The 27,729-nt window shown below is 32.0% G+C and overlaps 1 protein-coding gene across 1 annotated transcript; it reads right to left on the bottom strand.

The window, feature by feature from the left end:
- Window positions 1–441: 441 nt before the first annotated feature.
- On the bottom strand, window positions 442–26,450 carry LOC148278329 (uncharacterized). The gene is made up of 11 exons (XM_088231555.1): window positions 26,165–26,450; window positions 22,699–22,779; window positions 19,494–19,609; window positions 15,954–16,076; window positions 11,911–12,094; window positions 9,853–9,967; window positions 4,977–5,202; window positions 3,323–3,474; window positions 3,136–3,246; window positions 2,842–2,979; window positions 442–1,586 (listed from the first exon to the last, which is right to left on the bottom strand). Exons 1-11 carry the CDS (start codon window positions 26,443–26,445, stop codon window positions 921–923), a joined length of 2,193 nt encoding a protein of 730 aa, XP_088087681.1. The 5' UTR covers window positions 26,446–26,450; the 3' UTR covers window positions 442–920.
- Between the last annotated feature and the right edge of the window lie 1,279 nt (window positions 26,451–27,729).

Genomic DNA, 27,729 nt, shown 5'->3' with positions numbered 1-27,729 from the left:
GAGGCAATGAATGAATGACCTCATGCCTACAGATAGGAAACATCATGATGGTTCAAAAAATTACAAAATTGTGAATTGTAAAAGTCTCATTGTTCTTGAGTTGAAATTGTTGTTTGAGTGAATATTTCAGCAACTCTTTTCGATGGTAAGATTGCAAATCGAGGTATTTTTCTAACCCGTCTTTTGGATAGTAGTCATGGATGCATTTTATTTAAACATTAATTTATTTTATTTATTAACATATCTGCGTGTGTATCTTAAAACCGGAAATTTAGGGTTTATCTCCCTGTTGCGTTGAGCTGGCGATGTATGCGACTTTAAGATAATTGCCTGAAAATCAAACTGTTAGTATTAATAAAAACTTTAAAAAGCATTTTTTAATCAGTGTTTTTTACGAAAACTCAACGATTCGATGAAATAAGCTCTAAATTTACTTGAAAATTTTTAGATCACTTTTTTATTTTCATAAGAATGAACAGTCAAAACTACAGTTTCAGTATTTCTCTACTAAAAAAATTAATATAATTTACATTTCAAAGGTGCCGAATCGTATTTTATGTTTTTTATCTTTTACTTTTAATCATATTGCGAACACAATTTCTGAAATTGGCCTTCTTGTTCAAAGCACTGTCTTCTAAAATTCTTACACACTTAATTTTTTTCACGGTTTTGATTTGGCAAGGTCTCCAAGTCGATCGTCCACTATAAGGTAAAATGAACATTCCTCTGTAATTTGTGGTTGCCAGCTTTTGAAAGACGCAATCCTTATTATTAGCGCAGCGAACTGGTACTTCCACGATACTCTGGCTCCAGTGTATATCTTGAACTTCCAAACTATATTTACAAGACTGCGTTCTTCTGTCTTTAAGGGAACTCGCAATTGTTGACTGAGTAGGAGGGCGGAAGCCACTACATCTGGGTCAGTCCAAGTGATATTCAGCCACTGTGGAAATCAAGTTTGGATTTGACTGAACTAAAGAGTGTTCTATTGATGAAGCCATTTGAGATTTTATGGGTGATGATGATTTGATTAGACGTTTAGGAGAAGGTGATGAGAAATGCAACGTTTTATCAGATTTTGAAGACAAACGGGCAGCATGAGAAGAACACTTGATAGGAGAATCAAGAAATGGATCGCATTCATTGACATCATCTAAAGAATACGACGTTCTTATTGGAGATGTATTATGCGATTTAACAGACGATAAAGATAAACTCTTAGATGGATTAATTAAATGCGGTTTCTTTGATCTGTTTGAAGATGGTTTTACAATCGTAACAGTAGATCGTTGCGAAGCGGATGATTCTGGAAGACCTCGATATCTTGCTGAATTGCAAGAGTTGCAGAATTTTTCTTCCCTGATACACGCGTGGAGTCGTGCGAGAAAGGCTGAAAGGGTGGCTGCTGTACCAGCCCGCATCGCTCTCGCTCTGGTTCTCGGAGGTTGTAAGACTCCTCGAACCCTGACTCCTTGCTGGGTGAGGGCACCCGCCAATCTGCGGACTAAAGCGGCTCGGGCTTCGCAAGATATAGCTCGTAGACGAGAAACAGTTCTGATCAGATACTCGACCAGAATCGCATCTTCCTAAAAAGAAAAAAATAAATATATTGCATTTTCAGCACTGACATTATGCATATTATATAAAAACAGAAGTGGAAAAGGGAATATGAAAGTTTTGGCATTCATGGGTGATTGTAAAGTAAAGGAGATATAACCTTTATTGTTGTGTTCTAGCAAATAATTTTGTGGCATTTAGGTAAATAAATATGTCACAATTAGCTGATTGTGTACGGAAGTTACAGATTCTTATTGATTTGATTATTTTAAGTACATTTTTTGGCGATATTAACTAAGCTCCTTATAAAATTTAAATGCGCAAACTTCCGAATGAAAAATGTGAAGCGTTCGCATTGTGTTTTTTCTCAACTTTGTGTGTTGAATTGTTAAAGGTAATTTTGATAGGTACCGGATACATGTTTACCTAATATTACTTTCGAATTAAATGACGTCGACCTATTATATTGTCGACGATTGCAGAATATTTGTATTCATTGTATCTTTGATCTTCGCAAATTTGACCACACAACCGAGTATCGCACGCAACTACACTGGCTCAGTATCAGGCATAAAAGAAACATTCACATTCTATCACTTCTTCACAATATTTTTAATAATCCCACTTTACATGTTTATCTGAGAGAGCTCATCCAACTTCTTTCACAACACGGACTATCTCTTCGTTCTAGAAACGAGAGAACCCTTTTAATACCCTGTCATCGCTCTAATTTTCTTGCTTCACAGTAGTAGCCGCTCGATTGTGGAATAATCTACCTACTAATGTTAGAGACCCCCCTTGTTTATTTACATTTAAGTCAAGATTGAAATGTCACTATCTAAATATTTAAATCGTTCCTTTATCCTTCTTCTTTCTTTCCCATCCCCTCTTCTCTTCATAGTAAAGTGTTAATTTTTTTAAATATATTTTTATTTTGTTAATCTTTGTTTTTAATTTTTGTATAAAACTGTAATATTCAATATGTCCATGTATTTATTATTTTCTCAAACTGAACGGTTAGGGTAGGTAGGAAGAAATTGCCTTAAGGCAATATGCTCGCCATTATATGTGTGTATATATTGTGTCAAATAAATAAATATCTTAGTGAAAATAAATAAATTTTCCCAACTTGAAGCTCTCCACCCAATCTTTCGTATACTTTGTAAAGTGGAACTTCCTACCTATGTTATTTTCTCAATTTAAGAGGCATGTACCTGTTTATCTGAATGCCACATAATTTAACCAAAACGAAGGTTAATATTTTATTGAAACTATAAGTATTACCAATTCTAGTCGTAATAAACAATCTTGAGGTCGCTCTCCCCATATGACTATTGTAGCAAGATCTTGGGCGTCTAAAACAGGCATCTTTAGACCTTCAAGCCATTCCATCAGAAGTGCTGCTATTATTCTTAAGTCATCCTGAAATCACGTTCAATCAATCAAAATACTGCGTCACATTTACAACAAAATAAGATGTACATAAATATATTTTTCTAATCAATTAAAGATAAATGAAAGCCTCCTGAACATGCTTCGATGGATAAAAAATCATAGGCACTTTATTATGAACTTTACCTCAGTTGTAATTCGTAAGAAAGCTGCTGCTCTTGTATTTAGATCAATTTGAAAGTTCCGGAGATATTTTTGCCTTTCTTCTGGAAGAACCGAATGATCCATCAAAAGCGCCTTAAAAAAAACTAAAAATTATCATAAAGACACAATTATACATACCAACAATTATATACAACCGAGTGTAATTTACCTCGGCAACTTGTGATGGAGTAGCTACTGGTTTATCTTCAGGAGTTGGAGCCTCTGATGATTCTTGGTTGTCTTCTTCATCGGGATCGTCTACGGGTGTTGTTGTAGGAGCAGAAGTTAACGGACCCATAATTAACTGTGTGGATGTTTCTGCTAAAATTAAGATATTTTTAAAAATTGTACGAAAATCATGCATGGTGTACGTTTTTCAAAAAAAAATTGGTTTTGAATTTTCTTTTTTCTCAATAATGTGGATGCTATGGATATAAAATGATATATTTTTCAAGAGGAAATGCTAGAATGATGAAAACATAACTTTTTTCGATTTATTTGTGAATTAAAAATTTGTGTATCTGGGAAGTATGTTTACTAGAGATGGAAATACCGAGAAATATATTGAAAGGAGGATGAGTGCCGGGAACAGGGTGACCGGCGCACTGAAATCTACTTTGCCAAGTAGTGTCAACTCTAATGTATGGGAACGAAGTATGGAATTCCAAAAAATATGATGAAAATTGGTTAAATGCTGTCGAAATGCGATCTTTCAGGCGGATGTGTGGTAAAACTATGCACGATAGGTGCACAAATGTCGAGATCCGTGAACTGTGTAAGGCTGAGACATGCATTATTGACAGAATCAAGAAAGGGGTGCAGCGTTGGTTTGGATATGTAGAGCGAACGGACAGCGAAAGAACGGCTTAAAGGATCTACGATGCGAATTTTGATGGATGCAGAAAACGAGGAAGACCGAAAAAGACATGGCACGATCAAGTCCATCAAATACTCGAAGATGGATAGGTCAAGAGTAGGAATAATCGGCGTGCGTGCATGAGAAGATGTATGAATGCAGCGGAAGCGAGGTCTGTATGCGCAGATAGAGTGATATGGCGTTCTATCCTCTCTGCCTACCTCTACGGGGAAACAGCGTGATGAATTTTTTTTTAATTGAATAATTTTGTTTTTACAAAATACATTTTTGAAATACAAAATAGGTAAATATACAGAACATCTTATATATAACGTTTCTACCTCTCTAATAAAGTAGATACTTGTGTTTAGAGAGGGAGTTCTATTCACATTTTTTTATTTTTTTTATAAACAAAGTAAATTAAAACAAAGTAAATTTAAATTAAAATTAAAAATTAACAAGGTAAATTAAAAATAAAAAATAAACATTCTTTGGTATGGAGTCTAGGAAGGGGTGAGTCTTAAATGTTTTTTAATTTTAGTTTTAAAAGTTTGATAATTTTTTATAGATTTTAAGTTTTCCGGAAGTTTATTAAAGTTTTTTTTACCTATGTAGTACGTATAATGGTTTAACGCTGTTGTTGTTTTACATCTGTGCAAAATTAAATTATTAGAAAATCTAGAGTTACTTGAATTTTGCACTTCAATTCGAATTCGGTTCGAATCCCCCTCTACCCCAACTTGATTCCATTTTCTAATAGTGAGTTATTTACAACTCGTTGAAAATGGCCCTCAAAATTAAATATTTGGGTAAATCATAAGAACGCAGATATTTCTTTTTTTTTAAAAAAAAAAAAAAAAATGTTTTTTCTTTAAAAGTTTTGTTGTTAAAATGCGTTAAAAATGCCCACAAAATTTTGGTTTGGTTGTTTTAGTGATTCTGTTTGTATTTATAAGGTTATTTTTACCATTTTTATTATGTATATCTGCTGCGTGTACTGAGATCTCTTCCGTTTCTTGGCTCTTCCTGGTACACTCGCATGGGTGGACAGCAATGCCTGTTTCGCAATTGCTTTTAGCTTTTTTAGCACGTAAAACTAAGAAAGCAGAAGTTGGTGGTCGTATCGCGTAACCATTCCCTGACCCTTCACAACCGCATGACCTCAGGAGCTTTTCACAGAGGCAGTACACTATCTGGAAAATAAAAGTTGAATTAAATCCAGGTTGGCAAATGTAAAATAAATCTAAAGAAATTTTTGAACACGTGTAAAAACTACACTAAATTTTAATTAGTGTGAATGTATTATTGTTTTATGTGTTTTCTTAATATATCCTCTGTTTTTATTTTTTTCTCACGTACTCGTATTTAAAATTATATAAACTCTTATAATAAACAATTACAACAGTGTAAGTCACTCTCAAAGCACAAGAATTAGTCTCTTTTTTAGAGAGTTACAGTGATAATATTTACTAGATGTGTTAGATATATTAATTTTAAGATGGGTTTTTCTACTAATCAATTAAATTATAACTAAATTTTAGACTCTCTTAAATTAACTAAATTGCAAGAACGAAGAACATCGACCGATCTTATGATTTATATAAAATAATAAAACCAACGTTTGATACCCCTGATCTACTGAAATTGATTTCATTCTATGTACCACCTAGATTAAGCAGAACATCTACAATATTTTATTGTCAAAATTCTCGAACGGTAGCTCAATATAACTCACCTATTGTTAGATTACAGAATACCGGGAATGAATATGCATCACATTTTGATATATTTAGTTTATCTCTGCCTAACTTAAAAAATAAAGTGACCAACATATTGTTATCAAAAAGAACAAATCATCTTCAGAAGGTGGGTTGGAATAGTTATAATTTGATTGATTAATGTATTTTGTCATTGTATAATTTCTTTAAAATATATATGTATTTCAAGTAATTCATAATGTGTACAGTACGAGTATATTAATATTTCATACTCGATTTTTAAAAAAATATTTTTATTTTTAAGCACTCTTTATACCACATATGTGTAAATGGCAGAAATGCCGTATATAAATAAATAAAATAAAAGTAGTAGTAGTAAGTATAGAACTTAAAAAAAACATGAACCTTTTATGAAATTTATTAATAAAAAAATAAAAAATAATGATAAAGACTATTTTAGTAACGCAACTTATCTACGTGTTAACATACTACAATAGAGATGAAGAACATTTAAGAGAAGGTAATTTTTTTTTTTTTTTCTTTTATTTAGGAAACATACAGTACAGTTACAAAGTTTAATATTTTACACAATTAGACTTAATTCTAATGGACCAGTGAAGTTTACATATTATAAAGCAATTATATGTTAGGTTAATTATGAAAGTATAAAAAAGAGAAGGAAAAAGAAAAACATAAATAAAAGTTGTTTAAAAATTAAAATTTAAGTGAAAAAAAGATATTTTAAAGTTTGTAGTTTGTAGTGAGTATTTACAAATGGAAATAATATTAAAAATGAAAAAAATAGAAGTCTGGGCACCTACAGGGCTTATGATCTGTCAATGGCTATTTTAAGTGGCCACTTTATACACTGTGTAACATTTACCATTCTGCCCATATTTGAACATCTATATCCCTTCAATCATTTCATATGTTGATGTTTGTGAAGTTAAAGAGCTGAAACCTTTATTTATGCGGGTGAGATTCGTGTAATTGAATTATTTCACCGACATACTTAAATGTTCTTCCCCAGGGAGTTGAGTACAGTCCTTGTCTACAAAAATTTGGACAAACTCAAAATTTTGTTCATCTTCTTGCTATTAATAATGTATTACATTATTAAATTGTTTTATTGATTGCACTAGCTAGAGGATACAAGATTTAACTTAAGTCTTTATGATTCCAGATGATTCTTTTATATTCCAATGTTGTTAAATAGAGACTGTGAGCAATTTTTGAATAAAAAATATATGTTCAAAACAGCGCTACGAAATTACGGATATAATATTGGATGGTACCTATATCAGTTCTCCAGGCAAATCTGGATAAATTGGGTAAATAGTGTAATGAAAATATTATCGTGAGTTGGTAAGTGTCATTTTATATCGTTTCATAGAATTAAAACTTCTATCTTATCCCAGTATAGTTTTAATAATATTGATATTAAAAGGGTATCATAATTTAAAGATCTTGAAATCCTCTTTGATAAAAGTCTTACTTTCATTCCTCATATTAATGAAATTACTACCAAAGCTATGAAATGTGTGGGTTTTATACTTCGAACAGCAAAAGATTTCAGTTTATTTAATTCTTTCAAAATTCTGTTTGTTGTACTAATTCGTAGTAATGAGGAACTTCAGCCCTACGGCAAATTGGATACAAAAAACCTTTTCTTACGCGGGGTAAAAATTAGAGCATTAAATTGTAAATCAAAGTTTCTTGAAAATGTACAGAAAAAATAATAATAAATATTTTGATAAAAACGCACTACTCTAAATGACGTCACTGGTTCATGTGAATCAACCTATAGTCTAAGAGCTATGGAAGATTTCCGGTCTGCTTGTCGCTTCTGGACCAATGGGAAGAACTGAATGATAATAAGCTGAAATGAACCTCTGACGTTACACGCGGAGTTATTTCAGAAATACAAAACTTTGAAAAATCGTAGCGCCGATAAGACGATATATAAAAATAAAAAAAATAAAAAAATTACTTAGTTTTAACAGTCAATTAACAAAAATTTTTTTTTAAAAACCACTGAACTTCCTCATTTAGAATATAATTCCACAATTTGGTCTCCATTTTATATGCCTCATCAATATATATTAATGATACGACAGGCACCGTGGCGCAGTTGGTTAGACGGCCAACTGTGAAACTGGCGTCGCGGGTTCGATTCCCGCCAGTTGCAAGGAAAAAATCCAAGAAAGATTTTTTCCTCAATTAGTCTGGGTGTTGTGGTGTATTTTTCATTACCTCCTTCCATATCCCCTCTATCCCACCTGCTGACAAGCCTCAAAATAGAGGCTTAGCGAGTTATTCCTTTTAAAAAAAAAAAAGATCTTTGTAATATAGCTGTCCCTGGTAAATTAGTTTATTATGCAGATGAACTGCAATAATTGTACAAAGTAATACCTGGGATAATACTTTTAAAAATGCAATATATGTGTAACTATTATCAAGGAGTGGTTAGATCGAAATCTTTTCTCGCTAAATTGTAATTAAACACTGTTTATTCCATTTTAATACTCAAAATCATCTTCCCCTTCTTCCCTTAATGTAATGTTTCATAATAAATATTGTAATCTTGATGGATGTAATAACTACGAAAAAATGAAGTCTGAAAGGTGCATAAAATACCTGGGAGTAATCATTGACTGTCAACTTAAATGGACCAATCATCTTGAATTAATTATTAATAAACTGAGATTTTAACCTATGTGTTCAAAGGGCTAAGTATTTATGTCCATCTGAATACTATTAAAATGGTTTATTATTCACTTGTACAGTCATCGCTTTCCCAAAGAATAATTGGATTTATTTTTTATTATTTTATTTATTTATTATGTACATACAATATTACATTTTACTTATTTTAAGACATTTTTGACATTTTTTTTTTTTTTTACAGGACTCACCAAGCCAATGAATATGGCTTGTCGGTAAAGATCAAAGATCAAAGATGGGGAGGAACTTACAACAACCATATTAAACCATTGGAAACTGTTCAAACATTTATATAAAAAAATAATGCTTTACAAAAATCGCACTTTTCCCTCTTTCCAATTGTTCCAAGAAGCTAAACTATTAGACATAAGACGAATATATTGTTTTCAATGTTTAAAATATAATATATTTAAAAACCAAAATCTATTTATATTTAATTCAAATATATCAAGTCATAGAAGCAATCGTGTGTTAGAAATAGCGCATTGTAAAACGAAGCTCGCACAGAGACATGCATATTGTACAGGCCCAAATTTTTTTTATTATTTTTTTTTCTGATAATATTTCATTGCTTCCAAACTTTTAATTTTTTTTTCTTTATACATAGAAAATTATTGTAAAGGAAAGTAGAAAGATACAATGGTAAATAGTAAACTTGGTGGGAGTGGAAGCGGGAGAGAGGTGTTTATAATTGAATTTGATTCAGTGATCGTTTGCAAAAAGACAACTTGCTATCAAGACTGGTATGTTTGTTGGCAGACCTAAAAATTCTGGGTATAGAGGAATATAAACAATAGTTAGTTCTATGGTAAGAGTAAGTTTTGTATGAGGTTTCTAGTTGGTATATTTAATCTTCTTGAGCTCAGTACTTTAAAGTTTATATTTACTATATTCGTGTATTGTTTATAACGTTAAAGCCCACTAGGGCGTTTAAATAAATAAATGAATCAATATTATATACAAAATATTGAAGGTATGTTTTTTGTTTAGAATATTTTAACGAAAAGGTGGACTGTAAATGAACATCGAATTTCATTCAGTTTTGTTATTGGGAAGTATTTGAGAAAGGATAGGAACATGGAATGGATACCTACCTTGAATATAATCTGTATGTTCTTCAATTACTGGCACTGGATCACAAAATTAACCATAAAATATAACAATGTTTTCTACGACGCGCGACGATTCCAACCACTTTTTATCCGATTTTATGTGAAGTCAAAAATGTTGTTTTGTTTTGTTCTAAATCCGAATCTTCTAATTTTAAATATCTTCTATCTTGATGTTAGGTAGGTACCATAAGGATGGGTCAAAGGAAGGATTGGAACGAAAGGTAATCGGCCAGGAATAGTATCGATAAATGCTGTTATTTAATTAACAGAATATTTTATAAAATAATACCTTTGGAAGATATCTAAAAGCTCTTTCTTCTAGGCCATGGAGGGTCACCTTTTGTCTATGAAGGTGTTGCAGAAGTCCGAACTCAAGCTGCTTATTTCTCTCTTTGAGCGGTTCCCTTAAAATCACAAAAAATATTTGCACAAAATAATTTCTTCCGTTTGCAGTACAGTTTTATTTCTCTTCTACTTTTCTATATATTTTTTGTATTAAGTTATAAATAAGGCATTGCATTTTTCAGTAACTGACGCGTATTTATTATCTCGATTTGCGTGAAGGTTCCTTTTTAAAATGTTTACATCCTAAAGCGATGGTGATTATAAAAATCGATAAATAAAGAAAAAAGTAATTGGCAAGTAAGGAAAAAAATCGGTCATCTGGAATTGATGGGATTCCAGGATAAGCGTGCCCCAAAACTAAAAATAATGTCTTCTTATTTCTTGAGTTCCTAACGATTCCACGGTAAGAAGGAATAGTTGCAAGCTGAAAATACCCTAAAAATAAAAATAATTAGAATGTCCAGAGAAAGCGAACGTATGAAAAATTCTGTTTTTGATGCCTCTTAACAGTTATTGTATCATAAGACAGATCATCTCGCCTTTATCAGCAAATTGCGGAGTTTTGTTCCATGCTTTTACATTAAAAATTTGAAAGTTTTACATGATTATCGCAGGAGGCAAAACTAGCAGTTTGCAATGGAGTTCTAGTGCCAACTCTAATGTATGGGAGTGAAGAATGGACTTGGTAAAAAAAAAAATGCTTGTGGTAACACAACGCTACATCACTGAGCGCAAATAAATTATTTACCATAGTCTTTTAAGAGTTAAATTAAACCTCATGTTGATATCATATTATTTCAGACAATTATTGGCATATCCTGCTCAGTTCTGGCTATCAGCATGGCAATTTTAGGAGCATTCCAGTTACTTCAGTCCCAAGGAGTGGACATATCAGCATCTGGAGCAGCGCTCGGCTATGTTCCAATTGTAGTCCTGTGTATCACCGTATTTGCTCATTTTTGTGGTCTGGGATCTGTCAACTACATATCCATCATGGAGCTGTTCGCCGATAAAGTAAGATTTTTTCAATTAAAGGAATATTTTCAGTTATTTTTATTTACCCAAATATTTTAATTTTTTGGGTGAACGGTGTACTATTTGGCAAACAAATATTTATCACAGGAAGCAAAATTAGCAGTTCACAATAGAGTTCTAGTGCCAACTCTAATGTATGGGAGCGAAGTATGGGATTGGAAAAAAAATGATGAAAATAGGCTAAATGCTGTCGAAATGCGATCCCTCGGGCGAATGTGTGGTAAAACGATGTATGATAGGTACACAAATGCCAAGATCCGTGAACTGGGTAAGGCTGAGACATGCATATCGACAGAATCAAGAAAGGGGCGCTGCGTTGGTTTGGAAATGCAGAGCCAATGGACAGCGAAAGAACGGCTAAACGGATCTACGATGCGAATGTTGATGAATGCAGAAAACGAGCAAGACCTAAAAATACATGGCACGATCAAGTCCATAAAATACTTGAAGGTGGACATGCCAAGAGTAGAAATAATCTGCGTGCATGCATGCGAAGATGTATGAATGTAGAGGAAGCGAAGTCTGTATGCAAAGACAGAGTGATATGGCGTTCTATCCTCTCTGCCTTTTTTACTATTTTTATATGGGAGTTGCATGATTTTTTACCTTGCTTATAATATACAAGGTTTTTATTTAAAAAAATGATTTTTATGCTATTTATCATATTACTTTATTTTAGCTAAACTGTTGGGATCAGGAAGGATATTTTAATACCCTCTCTGCCTACTACCCCTACGGGAAACGGCGTGATGATTTGTTGTTGCTGTTGTCGTTTTAATGAACAAATCTTTAAACGATTTTACGGACGAAAGTATTTTGTACTTCTTACTGAAATTTCATTAGGCATTGCAGTGTTAATTATAATTTATGATATATCACAATGTAACCTCGAATTATGCAGAGTAATAAAGGCTTCTCTGCAAGGTTTTAAATCAATTTCAGGACAAGACGATCCCGTCTTCAATACCTGATGCTAAAGACTGCAGTTTGTGGAAGAAGGTATCTTTCAAAATGGTGTACAGCAGAGACTTGTACCGCTGTCTGCACTGCCCTGGACCTGCGTGATCTCACTCTTCTGATGGCTTCATCAGCACTGACCCGCAGTGCGTGCACGAGGTAGCACGCCACGAGCACGCCTGTTCTTCCAAGTCCTTAAACACACCGAGTCATTATTTTCTTCTCCCAACAATCTAAAGATAGAAGTAAAACAATAAACTGTTAAACAATAATCATTCACTTATGTGCACCTAATGGTGTATAACCATCAATAACATTGTTTTTCATTGCATGCATTTTAGTTTTTTATTCTGTCAAATCATTTTTAAACGAAAATATGAAACTTTTTATTCATAACCTTTGGTCAAAGAGGATTGGCCTACTACCCGCTTAAAGTGCACAATCTAGTTCCATTATCCATAAGGACAATTAGTAAGTTCTCACAATATAAAATTGCTATTAAGAAATGGATAGTGGAAGTGAGTTGCACACGGATCGATGAGTGGATCAAGCCAAATAGGTAAAATGTGTGTACTGTTTATGAAATTTGTTTTATTGGTTATGTTTTTTATGATTAATTTAGTTTTTTATTGTTTATTATGTTAATGATAATTAGGTTAATTGGATTAATTACGTTTTTTTTACTGTTATTTTTATGTTTAAATCCTCTTCTTAATGCTTGGCAATCGCGATGGGAATCTTCCCCTTCAGGGAGGGTTACCTTTCTTTTTTTCTTCAATCCGTCAGCGCTTAGAATCTTCTTGGGTTATCCCCAATCACTGGACTACGCAGTTTTTATCAGGTCATGGTAAATTTAATAAAAAAATATTTGTCTTTAATATTGTTGACTCCCCTTCGTGCTGCTGCGGATATCCTAACCAATCTTCTGAACACATCCGGTAGTCTTGTCCCTTTCCCCTTCTCTATGATTACCGAATGGAGCTTCTCGCTACTATTCGTGGCCCTGTTATAGGTCCTGTCAGATATACAGATCTGGTAGCTTCCAAAAATAATTTCAAGGATTTTAAAAAGTTTTGTAATCATTTCGGCGAATTAATCATGTCCAATCAATTTAATCCCAGGCAGTAAAGAATTCACTTCCCTCTCTTCTCAATCCAATGTAGTACATATTATGTACTTCTGGATTACTTTCTTTCAGCACCAAGATGCTAAGGCTACCAGATTTCAGAGAGCTCCTTAGGGCAGCTTTTGTCGTTTGACAATGAGCAAACTTTCCGTGTATGTGAGCACCGCTAAGGAGACTTAGACTTAGACTCCTTAGGTGCGGTGTGCGGTATGTGGTGGGTAAGCTGTTATTATTATGTTAACTTTGTGAAATAGATAATCTTAGGTATGTTTCACATTTTGTAAAATGTTTCCCTCGGCACGGGACACCCCAGTGAGGGAACATTATTCTGTATAAAAAAAGAATACAAACAATGTAAAAGTATAAATAAATCAATAAAAAGATGGCTCTTTTATAATTTTTTATTGAAAAATGCCATTTTTACGTTTAGTTTCAATAATAATTTTACAAAACTTGGTTTGCGGAACCTTTATACTGTATTGATTGTAACAAATACTATAACGATATAATTAAGGTCCTTTTCACAAAATGGCGTACAAAAAAAATATTTATCTTATTTTACAATATAGTGTCAAGTTTCCGCAAACCAGGTTTTGTAAAATTTCCATTGAAAATAAACTTATAAATGTCATTTTTCAATAAAAAGTCATGAAAGCGCCACCAATGAATAATTAGTTTCTTATTTTCGTTTAGAATCACCTTAAAGGAGCATTTGGACATCACTAGAAGATACTCTATCGCTAGCCGATACTCTCATGTCCTTTATGCGTTCACGTCCTGCCGAGAAAAGACTAAAGATCTTCCTCAACGGCCTTCCGAAACGGCAGGAGCCCACAGGTGTGAATAAGAAGCAACTTAGGTTAGGCCTCTCCTGAGGCATGGGCAGTGCGTGCCCAAGGTCCAGCTTCAAAACGGTCGATAGAGAAGACTGAGACATCCGTTTTCGGACTTCAATGTTAGTTGTGAAATTTTTTGTAATTACCTTGAAAGTACTTACTCTCAAAACTCAGAAGTTTGATGTTGTGAATTTTGGTGAGAGATTCTGGTTCAATAGTTAAAAAGTCTTAGGTTCAAACCCCGCTCTGCCACAACTCATTTACTATTTTTTAATACAATTTTTTACGGCTTTAAGAAAATGACTTGAGAAGTGAAAGTTTTTGATAAATATGTCGGGATATGATCCGTTTTATGGTTATCCAGATTTAATATGATTTAATTACAGAATTCAACCTATTATTTAAAGAAACTGAAGTATTTGATATAAGAAAAGTTTATTACGTAAAGGCTTTGAAATTTATACACACGCCAAAAAACGTATTTATAACTAATCAAAATCGAACCAGTCAGAGGCTTAATCTTAAAATCAAAGAATTCTGTAAAATTAGACTAAGACAGAGACATGCACTCTACTTCGCTCCCTTTAAAAAAAAATGCTAATATAGAAAGAGAAGTTCTTGATATCTTTAGCTAAATTGCTGCAAAATATGTTACTTTTTGGTTTTTTGTACTAAAATATTTATATACCATATATTTGTATGCGTATATACGTGTTTGCAAGTATGCGCGTACATACATATGTAGGGTGCGTATGGATATGTGTGTGTGATTGTTTGTATCAGTATATATGTGTAATTTTGTTCATAAATTCATGCTGTCACGTTTAACTGATTAAACAAGGTATATACCCACGCACAGGCTATGCCTATATGGGATTGTTTTCTTCTTATCATTGCGTTCTATTATTATTCACATGTACTGTAAACCAGGGGCGAATCGTCTAAATAAGCGATTATGCACAGCTCACCATTATATTTGACTATTGATTATAATGTTTTATAGTAACTATGTTTATGGGAAAATAAACAAAAGAATTGTTATTATCACCGCCACCGCTTAAATCTTCCTACAAAAAATATATTTAAAGTGCGACCAGCGCCCAGCTCGTTCTCAGTGAATGATAAAACAAGTCGATTACCTTAGCTTATTACTCCATTATAATAATAAAAATACTTTGTAGTTTTATTATTATAATTAAAATGCAGTTCCACCAAGAAATGTCAGTAGAAAAGCTCAATATAGTATTACTACATACAAAAAAGTACACCACATTTTACAACTTTAATCCCAGTCAGGTTTTTTAGTACTGAAACAAGCTTGCAGATTACAAATATTATTTGAAGAGTCTCTATTTGGAAACTAGCATTTCCAACGTTATTTCCGAAGGACTATTATTCTTTGATGGAATCCGTTGACATAATATTATGTATCACATAGGACATATGGCGTTTGCAGTGGCCGTTTTTGGCATTATTTATTTTAAAAGGAATCGGCCAGTACTCAGTGTTGACAGTTACTGCCGAAAGTCATTGTGGTATATTTAAATAAATTTTTGTACAAATATTGTTTTGAAATAGAGTAGAATAAAGCTACGTATATCGCATAGTTAATAATGATTGTTGTTTGAGTTGATTTTGACAGGGCCACATATAAAATATTCATTCAAAATTTTGTTACAACTTAATGAACATTTTTTGTAGATTACCTTTAAAATAAAGCACGGCTCGCCATTGATTTTGACCAATGTAATTATAAGAAAAGTAAAGTAAATAAATAAATAAAAAAACAATTTATTAAATATGTGGGTTATGATTATCGGATAATAAGTAATTAGAATGACTTACATGACAGTTATTTTTGAATTTACGGTTTTTATCAAAATTTACAATCAATGGCTTTGGAGATAACACATCACATATTTTTTAGTTCGAAGGACGTCGGCGTCGAAAAGAAAAGAAAAGAAAAACGATTTCTCTTGTGTTCATTTTTTACAACATTTTGACAGCGCCCTCTGTTTGCCAGTCTCTCATATTGCGCAATGTTCAGGCACAAATAATTAGAAATTAAATAGTTGTTTCTTTTTTAAATACCTGCATGGCAGTGTATTGCCACTCTGCCTTCCCCAACGGCGAACACCAATACCTTCACAGCGTCCAATAGTGCCCTGAGACCCGCTGCTCCGTAGTCTCGCCAAGCAAAGTTGTAGTAAAAAACTGCAATGAAAATATTATTAACATCTCAACAAAGACGGAGATTAAGAGGGAATATCGTGGGCAGTGGCGGTTGAAGGGATTAAAAATAGGGGGGTAATTTTTTTTACGGAATACATAAGTACGTATTATGTATTTCACAATAATTTTCACAAATAAAAAATTGTTATAGTATCTACATGAATATAATCTATGTCTATATAGATTTTTACAATATGATACACAAATTTACAAAATACCCAAAAAAACGAGGGCTCATACAGCGTCTTAACTCTTGTGTGCGTGTGATGTCACACTAGTCGACATAAGACACAAGACTTGATATATCTCTTATGATTATGATAAAATTATAAATAAACTTATCAATGAAACTTGTTGGTTTAGTTTTATTTTTTATTATTTTGACCAACGAGCGCTTTCGCCTAAGTAGGCATCTTTAAGACTGGTGAATTGTTTACAAATTTTACAGTTTTTATACTATTCTTAACATATTTTGGAGATAAGATAAGATCGGACTAATTGTGCCTAACTAAAATCGACATAATCGAGATTCCGTTTGTTTTTTTTTGAGAAAGAGTATTAAAATAAACTTGTATGGGTCGGTGTAAACCTTTTCTGTTGGGCTTAACTGATCATCTGGGCATGAGTTAAGTGTCATAATTTTAGAGGGCTCAAGGTGCATAAATGCGTATTAATAAGACGATGATTTTATTAAGGAAAATCGAACTCGTTTCTATGGCTACGTAAAAGCATTATGAAGTAAGGTTTTGTAAGTAGGGGAGACCGAGGAGAGTTGTAACAGAGGAGAGTTGAAACAATGGCGATTTCGAGATATCTATGATCGATAGCGAACTGAAAACATCGCGCATTTATTGTTTTTTTAACGTGCCACTTGATGAAGTCGGCAACAGCAGTCTACAGGGAGTGGTTGTGTGTATACGACATCTGGACGGAAAAAAATATCAAAAACAAGTTTTTGTCAAGAATTTTGATGACCTGTTATTTGATACGTATTACGTGAACGCTGATGTGGTATTATTTACAATTTGCACTGACTATTCAAATTTCAAAGCGTGACATTGTTTTTTGTGGCTCGCCTCTAGTTTTTAGGTTAAAAGCCGTTATTCTGAACAAGGCCTGATTTTTTGGGCCTAGGAAAGTTGAAACAGCTTGTTTCAACTCTCCTCTTCTATTTATTTTATTGCTATTATGTTTCGTGGTGTGAATTTGCACACCAAATTGTTAATTTTTCTTGTCTTAGAACGCCGAATTAATAATGTACGAAAAACTTTTTTGCTATAATGTATAATTATAACACGATAAAGCCTAACCAATATGTTTTTATTGATTAAAGCAGTTAAATTTGTTTCACGCTTATTTTTCCAAATAATTAATCTTATTTTTAAAAATGGTATTGTTTTATTTTTAAAAATAATTATAATCCCCACATCGGGTTGTGGTCCCGTGGCTAGTGTCTTGGACTCACGGACCAAAGGTCCGTGGTTCGAATCCCACTATACCCAAACTTGATTCCATTTTCTAAATGGTGAGTTATTTACAACTCGTTGAAAATGGCCCTAAAAATGAAATATTTGGGTAAATCATAAGAACGCAAATATTTCTTTAAAAAAAAAATACCAAATAACTGTTACAACTTACCTTGACCTCTGTTTAAATTTACCTCGGTACTAGGAGAGTTGTAACGTAGGGAGTTTTTTCAGTTTTAGACGATTTTCTCATTGACCCCGATTATTTTTTCCTGTTATTTTATTAATACAATATAGTGTATATACTTGACTACGCTAAAATACAAAGTTCATTGAGGTAGGTCTATTTTAGGCTGAGATATACTAGGTATTGTAAAAATTGTTTCAACCACCCTCGGTCTCCTCTATACTAAATTAGCAAAAGTATCAAATTTAATGTAAAACGCTTTTTTTTTATTTTTAAAAAGGTGTACTTAACAATAACAACAAACCATCACGCCGTTTTCCCGTAGGGGTAGGCAGAGGATAGAACGCCATATCACTCTGTCTTTGCATACAGACCTTGCTTCCTCTACATTCATACATCTTATTGATTGATTTGGTGTTTATTTTGTAGAACTCCATATTTAAACTTATAATTAGAAATCAAACACTGATTTGAGTCTACTGAACACTTTATTTTATTTTTACAAATTTAAACATATAAAAATAAAATAAAAACTTCGTGACAATTGTTTCGCCTTATTAGGGCATTTTCAAACGAATGAGAAGATTATTTGGATTGAATGTCCTTATATAGTATTTATAAAATTATTACTTTCTTTGTTTGTAGTTACCTGTATATTTATTTTTATACTTATAAATATATGAAAATGTATTTATTTTTTTGTTTGAATTCTTTACAAGTTACTTACAATTTGCTTTTTAATTCAATTACTTTTATTATATCCATATAAAATAATTTTTTCTTTTTACTATGTAAAGTTTCACTTTTTATTTTGCATGGCAGTATGCTTCTTATTGTTTCTAAATGTATTGTTTATCTTTTAAATTTTTACGCACTATGTTTGTACTTAACTGTATATTTTTTGTAAATGCCCCTTGGGCGTATTGTAAAATTAAATAAATAAAAAAATAAATAAAAAAAATAAATAGTTATATAATTCAAGGTACTTAAGTAGAAAATAAAAATAATCTTATGAACTATAGCATGTACACTGAGGGAAAAACCAATGGTTAAGGGTGAGGCTACGTGTTTAATAGGTAATGGGGAATTTAGGTATTTATATTTGAATTTCGGGGAAAATATAACAAAATAAGTATTTATCGACATACACGTATGTATTGTGAGATAATTAATGAAGCTTTATAGTTTTGTAAATTGAGATAATAGTTATATTTTCCCTGAAATTCAACTATAAACACCTAAATTCCCCATTACCTATTAAACACTTAGCCTCACCCTCAACCATTGGTTTTTCCCTCAATTACGATTAATGTACATGCTATAGTTCATAAGATTATTTTTATTTTCTACTTAAGTACCTACCTTGAATTATATAACTATATAAGGACATTCAATCTAAATATCTTCACATTCGTTTGAAAATGCCCTAATAAGGCGAAACAATTGTCACGAAGTTTTTATTTTTATTTTTATATGTTTATATTTAAAAAATAAAATAAAGTGTTCAGTAGACTTAAATCAGTGTTTGATTTCTAATTATAGGTTTTCATACATCCTAAATATGAACTTAATAATGTTTAATCGTAAGAGGAAATGCGGTAAACAATCTTTGGTTTTATTTTTTTAACGTAGACATACTTTAGTTATTACTACTTAAAGTATACTTACTTTGGTTGTGATTAAATGACGAAAACTCACATTGGTTATTATGACACGATGAAAAGTTACTTGGTTATTACAACTTACTTTGGTTATTCATAAATAAACATGGATCATAGGTAAATCCACTGGGTTCTAAATGCGGTCCACAATAAGCATGCTCCCCAGCTGCTTGTAAATTAATTACGCTTTTTATTCCCCAGCTAAAAAATAAACAAATATATTAATGTGTTGACACTCTCAGAAACAATTAATTTACATTTTCATTATCAGTGACTGCGCCTCTTCTTTCAATATCCAAATAGGATTTAAAATATACGTAGGGTAAAGATACAATGATTGCCCACCTTCTAGTGATTGCCCGCTATCACTTTGATCGTTTTTTTATCAAAAACACATTTAAACAGTTGACCAAAATATCAAATAATGACTCTTTTGTTTTAATACAAACACAAAATCTACTTTACCGACAGGAAGCGTGTCTTTGCCGAGACGTGAAAAAACATCTTGTGAAGCTCGCCGGCCTTTTTTCAATTTATCAAGCATTTCTAACGGAATTTGCTAACGTTTTACTTTTGTAAATATGTTTCTCATTATGTTTTTTCAATAATAAATTCATGTTTTTATTGTTAGATAAATAGTACCAGGGGGTAATCGGTTAATTTCTAACTTATATAACTATCGTACTTTAAATTTAACTGGGTGGGCAACAACTGTCTCATAAACATTTTCAGATTTCAATGATTGCCCAGCTGGACAATCATTGAAATTTGTGGTGGGCAATCATTATATTTCGATTTTTATTTCTTTTCAGGAAGGCATTTCAGAGTCTGTTTAAGAAATGTTAAAAATTATATAAACTCCCTTTTTCCCCAAATTTTATATGTTCACATATATTTAAAAAAATATTTTTAAATTAAAAAAAATATTGTAAATCTTATTTATGTTTATGTGTGTTTTTTTTTCATTTTTAGCTTAATGTAAAAGTTTTTGTATTTAAAAGTAGTTCAATTCATAGTTTTTTAATGATAATACTAAAGTAGGCAATCACTATCTTTAGTTGTGGCAATCACTATCTTTAGTTGTGGCAATCACTATCTTAAGTTGTGGCAATCACTATCTTTAGTTGTGGCAATCACTATCTTTAGTTGTGGCATTTAATATCTTTAGTTGTGGCAATCACTATCTTTAGTTGTGGCAATCACTATCTTTAGTTGTGGCAATCACTATCTTTAGTTGTGGCAATCACTATCTTTAGTTGTGGCAATCACTATCTTTAGTTGTGGCAATCACTATCTTTAGTTGTGGCAATCACTATCTTTAGTTGTGGCAATCACTATCTTTAGTTGTGGCAATCACTATCTTTAGTTGTGGCAATCACTATCTTTAGTTGTGGCAATCACTATCTTTAGTTGTGGCAATCACTATCTTTCGTTATGGCAATCACTATCTTTAGTTGTGGCAATCACTATCTTTAGTTGTGGCAATCACTATCTTTAGTTGTGGCAATCACTATCTTTCGTTATGGCAATCACTATCTTTAGTTGTGGCAATCACTATCTTTAGTTGTGGCAATCACTATCTTTAGTTGTGGCAATCACTATCTTTCGTTATGGCAATCACTATCTTTAGTTGTGGCAATCACTATCTTTAGTTGTGGCAATCACTATCTTTAGTTGTGGCAATCACTAGAAAAAAGTAGGCAATCACTGTGATGTTATGAGCTTTACTCTTATTGCTAAAAAACTGTCGCTTTAATACAGTGGAAGCGATTAAATGCTAAGACATAAGAAATAAATAGATGATGATTTAATGCTCAACTATTTTACTGTTTAAATTTATTTCAACAGAGAGGGAAAACATTTTTGAGAACGGAATATGGAAGTCTAGGCCTTTACAGGGCTAACGACCTGTCATTGGCTGGTTTAAGTGTCCACTTTACACAATGTGTAATATTCACCATTCCTCAAATCTTCCAAGATTGATTTGGTGTTTATTTTGTAGAACTCCATATTTAAACTTATAATATTAGAAACCAAACACTGATTTGAGTCTACTGAATATAAAAAATAATAAAAACATGCACATGTATGTCAATAAATACTTATTTTGTTATATTATTCCCGAAATTCATATATAAATACCTAAATTCCCCATTACCTGTTAAAAACTTAGCTTTGTTCTTAACCATTGGTTTTTCCCACAATTATGTTTAATGTACATAGGTACATGCTATAGTTCATAAGCTTATTTTTATTTTCTTCTTAAGTACTTTGAATTATATAACTATATAAGGACATTCAATCCATCTAATATTCACATTCGTTTAAAAATGCCCTAACAAGGCGAAACAATTCGCTAAGTCAAAGATATTGGATGTGAGACAATTGTTTGTGAGGTGCCTACTACTTAAATTTTATGATAAATTAAGTGAAGTCAAAAGAACCCAACAGAATATAAACACTCGTTCAGCAACACAAATTAACTGTATTGTCCCATTTGTATCAACCGCCTTTGGTAAAAAGAAATACAATTTAATTGCTCCAAAAATATTCAATGATTTATTGCCAAATATAAAAAACTCAAAATGTAAAACAAATTTTAAAATAAAAATAACTGCACATATAAATAGTGTAGCGAGAGATTTTTTTGAAAAATATATGTAAATCATTAAGCGTAGTACTTTATATAATTGGTACACATATTATTTATATTTTTATGTATTTCATTGCTTTATATTTGTTTTATATTACTCTATATTCTTTATGTTTAAGTTATATGTATTCTTGGCACATATATATACTTTATATTTGTATAATAATGATTTTTAATTTCTTACATTTGACTAGCTAGGCATTTATAGTTAAGTAGTTTTAGTTTTTCTTTTTTATGTTATTGTTTTATTAGTATAGAACTACTCACACTCTAAAGATAAAAAATCTCCATCTTAGAACAGGCTGTGCCATGTTAGATGGAGACTATCATAAACAGAGAACACTCCGTTTTCATTTTACATTAATTGGTTTTATATAGATTCCCTGTTATTAAGTATGCATATTATTTTTTTGCAATGAATTTATATATAAAATATATTAATAAATTGTAACGAAATTTTTGTTTTTATATTTGTAAAAACAAAATAAAGTGTTCAGTAGACTCGAATCAGTGTTTGATTTCTATAATTATAAGTTATAAAAAAAAATCTACTTTACCCTCCATCGAAATAGTATACAATAATATTTTTTTTAATGCAATAATATGCGAATAAATAATGCGGGTATTTAGGTCATACCTATGGAATTGTTGAATAATGTTCCATGTGGCTATTGAAGTCGTACTAGGTCGAGCCATCGCTAAAATATCTTCAGTTATCCTGAAAAAGAAGCAACACAATTAAAATATTCAAACGTATTGATCGGCAAAAATACTGTAGCAACTGTACTCATTCAATTTTGCTTTTCCTCAATCAATTCATCATTGAAAAACGTATTTTTCCATACTTTTAAGTTTTGAGATCCTTCTGAGACACAACTAAAGCAGTATCATCGGCGTATACATGGTGTTTGGCATTATTAAATAGTTTATGCATAACTGTCACATATATTATATACAAGGTTGGGCCCAATATTGATCCTTGTGGCACCCCCGAAGAAACGTGTTCTATTTCGCTTTTTTCATTTAATACTTTGACACATATTTTTCTATTAGTTAAATTACTTTTGAAAAGTTTCAAGAGGTTTTCTCTGATTCCAATGTCATCTAATGTATCTATTAATTTTGAATGGTTAATTGTATCGAATGCATTTAAATTGTCGATAAATAGAACAAGGTGTGATATTTTTATTATTTATTCCATTTGAAATTTTTTTTAATAACGATTCCGTACTCTTTTTCTTTTGGAAACCATATTGATTTTGACCTCAATCAATTCATCATTGAAAAACGTATTTTTCCATACTTTTAAGGATATTTAAATAACTCGATAAAATATTTTGGGAAACTGGTGGCATTGGCCAATATTATACGGCTTAATTCATATCTTAAAGCTTAATCTTTCAATACGCTTTCATTTGTTATTAATAACATTTAATAAACCTATTCTTAATAACTACTAGGCTCGAACTTTCAAAGAAGTTATGGTGGAACCATAGAATTAAGAACAGTCCAGAAGGAGCGTAGAATCATATTTGAATACATCGGACTGTGTCCAAAAATCCTCCCACTATGCCCCACTTTCGCCGCACGCATTTGTGATGTCACCGCGTAATGTTGCACGATGGGAAACAATATAATCATAACAAATGTAAGGTAAAAAAAAATGCAATGTGTTAATTTCTCTAAAATTTTATTGTGCACGCGGAAATATTGATTGACACAACAGAGTAGATAAGTACTGGTCAGACAGATAAGACTAATTGAAGTAATTAAATTTGAACTAAAAATATAAAACAAATTTTATATTACATAAAACTGATATTATAAATAATATTTTATGTTTTAAAGATAATGTCGTTCAAATGTCCAACACAGAGTTGTTTAATCCGAGGTCCAATTTTCATTAGTTCTCTCTTTAGATGGCCAAAGTAGGGTAAAAAAAAAGTACTACCCTGGCAGTTAGCTGACGGATGGAATAATAATTAAATTTTAAAGTAATATATTTGCTACTAACACATTCGTTTGCTAATTACACGTGAAATGTTATCCCATCCTGTTTTTTTAAGATCCTTGCAGTATTTCTGCTTTTTAAAAGGACACAACACGGCATAGTTGAATTCAAATCAGGAATTGCTTACTGAGCGACGTCTACAACGAAACTTATGGGTTAAAACAAACTAATACCACTTTCGGACAAAGGGATTTTGAGTGTTATTCAATTAAAATCTATTAACCTACTTCCACTATCTATTAAAACAATTAGCAACGAGAAAATGTTTAAAAAGACTATAAAAAAATGGATTGTGGAGCTAGGTAGAAGTCAAATGGATTGTCTCATTCGCACAAACCAATATTGAATCAACTGCTGCACAAGTGTATTGCTTGTGTTAGGTTTTTTTTTTTATTTTCATTGTGCGTTTTGTAATGTAAATAATACAGATGTACATATATACCTAGTTTTTAAAACAGTCAGAATATTTTGTAAATTATCTCTGTTTTTTAAGTCATTTCAGAAAAGTATATTGTTAAGTGTCCTCGGCACCGGTAACCCCAGTGAGGTCACATTATTTATATTATTGTTTATAGTTTGTAAGAGTAAAATATGAATAAATAAACAAATAAAATATACAGCTTTAGAATACGTATTTTTGTATCTAGTTTAGCTGCTAGGAATAAAACTTATTTTATTTTATTTTACAATTAACGCCGTATTTAATCAACCAATTAATTTTAACACCAAATTGAACTGAACGCGGACACGAGGAATCATTAAAATTATCAACACGACAGCGCGCAGTGGTTCAAATGAGAGTTTCGAAAAATTGCCTAAAATTTACCAGAGCAAAATAGAAAAGGTTAAACTACTGAAGTCAATAATACACGAAAAATACTATAAACAATAATAAAAATAATGGGACCTTACTGGGGTTACCCGTGCCAAAGACACTTAACAATATACTTTTTTGAAATGTTTTTACATTTGAGAATAAACAAAAAAGACTTACTTAATAAACAGAGATAATTAACAAAATATTCAGAATGTTTTAAAAACTAAGTATATTATATATATACATTTATATTACAAAACGCACAATGAAAATAACAAAAACTTAACATAAGTTATACACTTGTGGAACACTAGATTCAATATGTTTGACACGATAATAGTATTTTATAATAACAATGATATAACTGCATTGTAATAAAAATGATGAAATTTCAAAAGTAAAAAATTATCAATACATTTTATTACATAGTTTAAAAATTAAAAACATCGAGAAAAAATAACAAACGAAAAAAGAAATAAAATAAAAAATAACACATAAATAAATTAGTTAGTTAGGTGATTAGTTTTACGCATCAGGTACCAGTCTAGGGACCATGAAATATTTTGGTATAAAAACACCTTTTTAAATAATATTTTATATACAAAGAAAAACAAATAAATGAAAAATTAACATTGATTATGGAAGGCAGAATTAAACTCTTTTTCTTAGTGCCTCATCCAGCTGACTTCTTCCTAGTCTGAGGAGTCACTGTTTTACTTCAACCAAGAATTTATTTTTAGAAGAATTAATAATTTCTTGAGGTCCTGGTGTTTCATTAAGCTTCTAACAGATGTTTCCAAGTGTACGAAATCCAAAATCGTATGAAATACTTAACCTCAACACGTAACAGAAAGGGTGAGTGCCGGAAACACAGTGAACGGAGAACTGAGATTAAATTGATCAATTGGCCGCAATGATCACAAAACTTTTTCAGAGCCTTAAAATTCTTTTTAGAAGCCACGAGATCTGTATATCCGAAATGATATATAAAGGCCACGGATAGTAGCAAGAAGCTCCATTTGGTATTTATAGAGAAAAGTAAAGAGGCTAGACCATAGGATGTGTTCAGAAAATTGTTTAGTATATTTGAAGAACCACGAAAGATAATCAACAATGTAAAAAACAAACCATTTTTCATTAAATTTACGATGAACTGATAAAACAATATGTAATCGTGTGATCAGAGACAGCCCAAAGATACTTTAAGCCTTCACAGATTGAAGTATAAAAAATATCCCTGTTTAAGGTATTTAAGATAATTTAAACAACTATTACCAGTGAGAATAAATTCCTTGCAACGCCAACTGTTCTGGCGGCCATCTATGCGCGCATTCATATTTGCACCCACTGCCTCCGCACAATAGAGCGCACTGGAGTCCAGCAGGGGCGAGGTGTCGGGCTTTTTCTCCCGCTTTAGAGTACTGCGGCTTGGCCCGGTAGGGTTCCAAACTAGAAGACCGACCGTCTTCCACAGCAGCTTGAGATGCTGCAGATCCCATCGCGGTGCTGGGAGGAGACTCGTCCTCCAACACGTGGCTGACGCGCTTGCAAATCATTTGAGGTAATCTGGAACACATGGTCTATTTCATTCAAATATTTTGTATGTTTATTCTATCGTTTGTGGATATAAGAATATGTAAATGTTTACGGAACTAAACTCCCTAGAGCAAAATACACGAATCATATTTTCAAAAACCTTCCAAAAACAAGCTCTAAGCCAGGAATATTTTCAACAATGTTTGAGTATGTCCAAATGATTGCAGACTGGCGAGATTTTCTCCCTAGGGGGCTAGTCCATCCAGCTAGTCTGCAAACATTTGGACATACTCAAACATTATTAAATTTACTACCTGGTAAAAGAAGAAGTATAAAACTTGGAAAATTGTTTACTTCTTCTTATAACTTAAAGCAAATAATAATCCTTTTTGTAGTTCTGAGCAGCAACCCATTTGGCTACATCGACTTTAAGCATATTGAAGCTGTTCATGGCTTTCAGAAAAATGTCCAGCTGACTATTCTCCCATTGTAATACAACGCACTGAAAGAGTCCATACACAATTTTCAATCAAAGAAATTTTACAAACTATGGAAGCATTTTTTGCATCGTCTGGTACGGGCATAACACGACAAATTTTAATTATTACTCATAATATAGAGCGGTAATTTCAGAAGTGCTTTGTCAATGTTGAAATAAGCGTTTTAACTTCGATGTGAAATAATGGTGGGGCATTTTAAGGATGTTAATTATGTAAATGGCCTAAACTGACAAACCTGCCACAAAAATTTCGTTGTTTGTAATTGTACTTATGTAAACATCATCAATAATAAATTTTGTAACTGTTAATCGCGAAGCAATCACCATAATATGTCGACGTTTTAATGGTGAAATAAACTAAGACTTTAAGGGCGCGAAATAGGCAAACAAGATATACTCATACTGTAGGCGTAACTGATCGGATATAGAAAAACAGTGTTTTTCAACCACCTAAAATGCATAAACACAGGGTCGCAAAAAACTGTCTTTGTTTGTTTTGGCAAACTCTCAGGACCTTACGTTCATTATACTAGAAGCTTCTTCTTCTTGGTTTAGATCGGCTTATCTGTTTTCAGCTAAAAGCTGAGTTTCAGCTGTCCTTCTGTTTCCTTCATGGTTTTCCACGCATATGGCGAGCAGCTAGGATTTCGTGGGCCACGCTATAGGAGATTCTGGAGCTGTCCATTCTATTGATGTTCTATTATCTGTGATGTTCTGAGCTATATGTTGTTTGTTCTCAGAGTATCTACCGTCATCACTATTGCATACACATTGGTCTGACACACGTTTTGTATATCCAAATCTT

Source organism: Micrasema longulum, unplaced genomic scaffold, assembly GCF_059751315.1.
Source record: "Micrasema longulum isolate JH-2025_06_02 unplaced genomic scaffold, ASM5975131v1 h1tg000892l, whole genome shotgun sequence".
NCBI classification, from domain to species: domain Eukaryota; kingdom Metazoa; phylum Arthropoda; class Insecta; order Trichoptera; family Brachycentridae; genus Micrasema; species Micrasema longulum.
The sequence above is the reverse complement of the archived record's forward strand: the minus strand, read 5'-3'. Positions and strand labels throughout refer to the sequence as shown.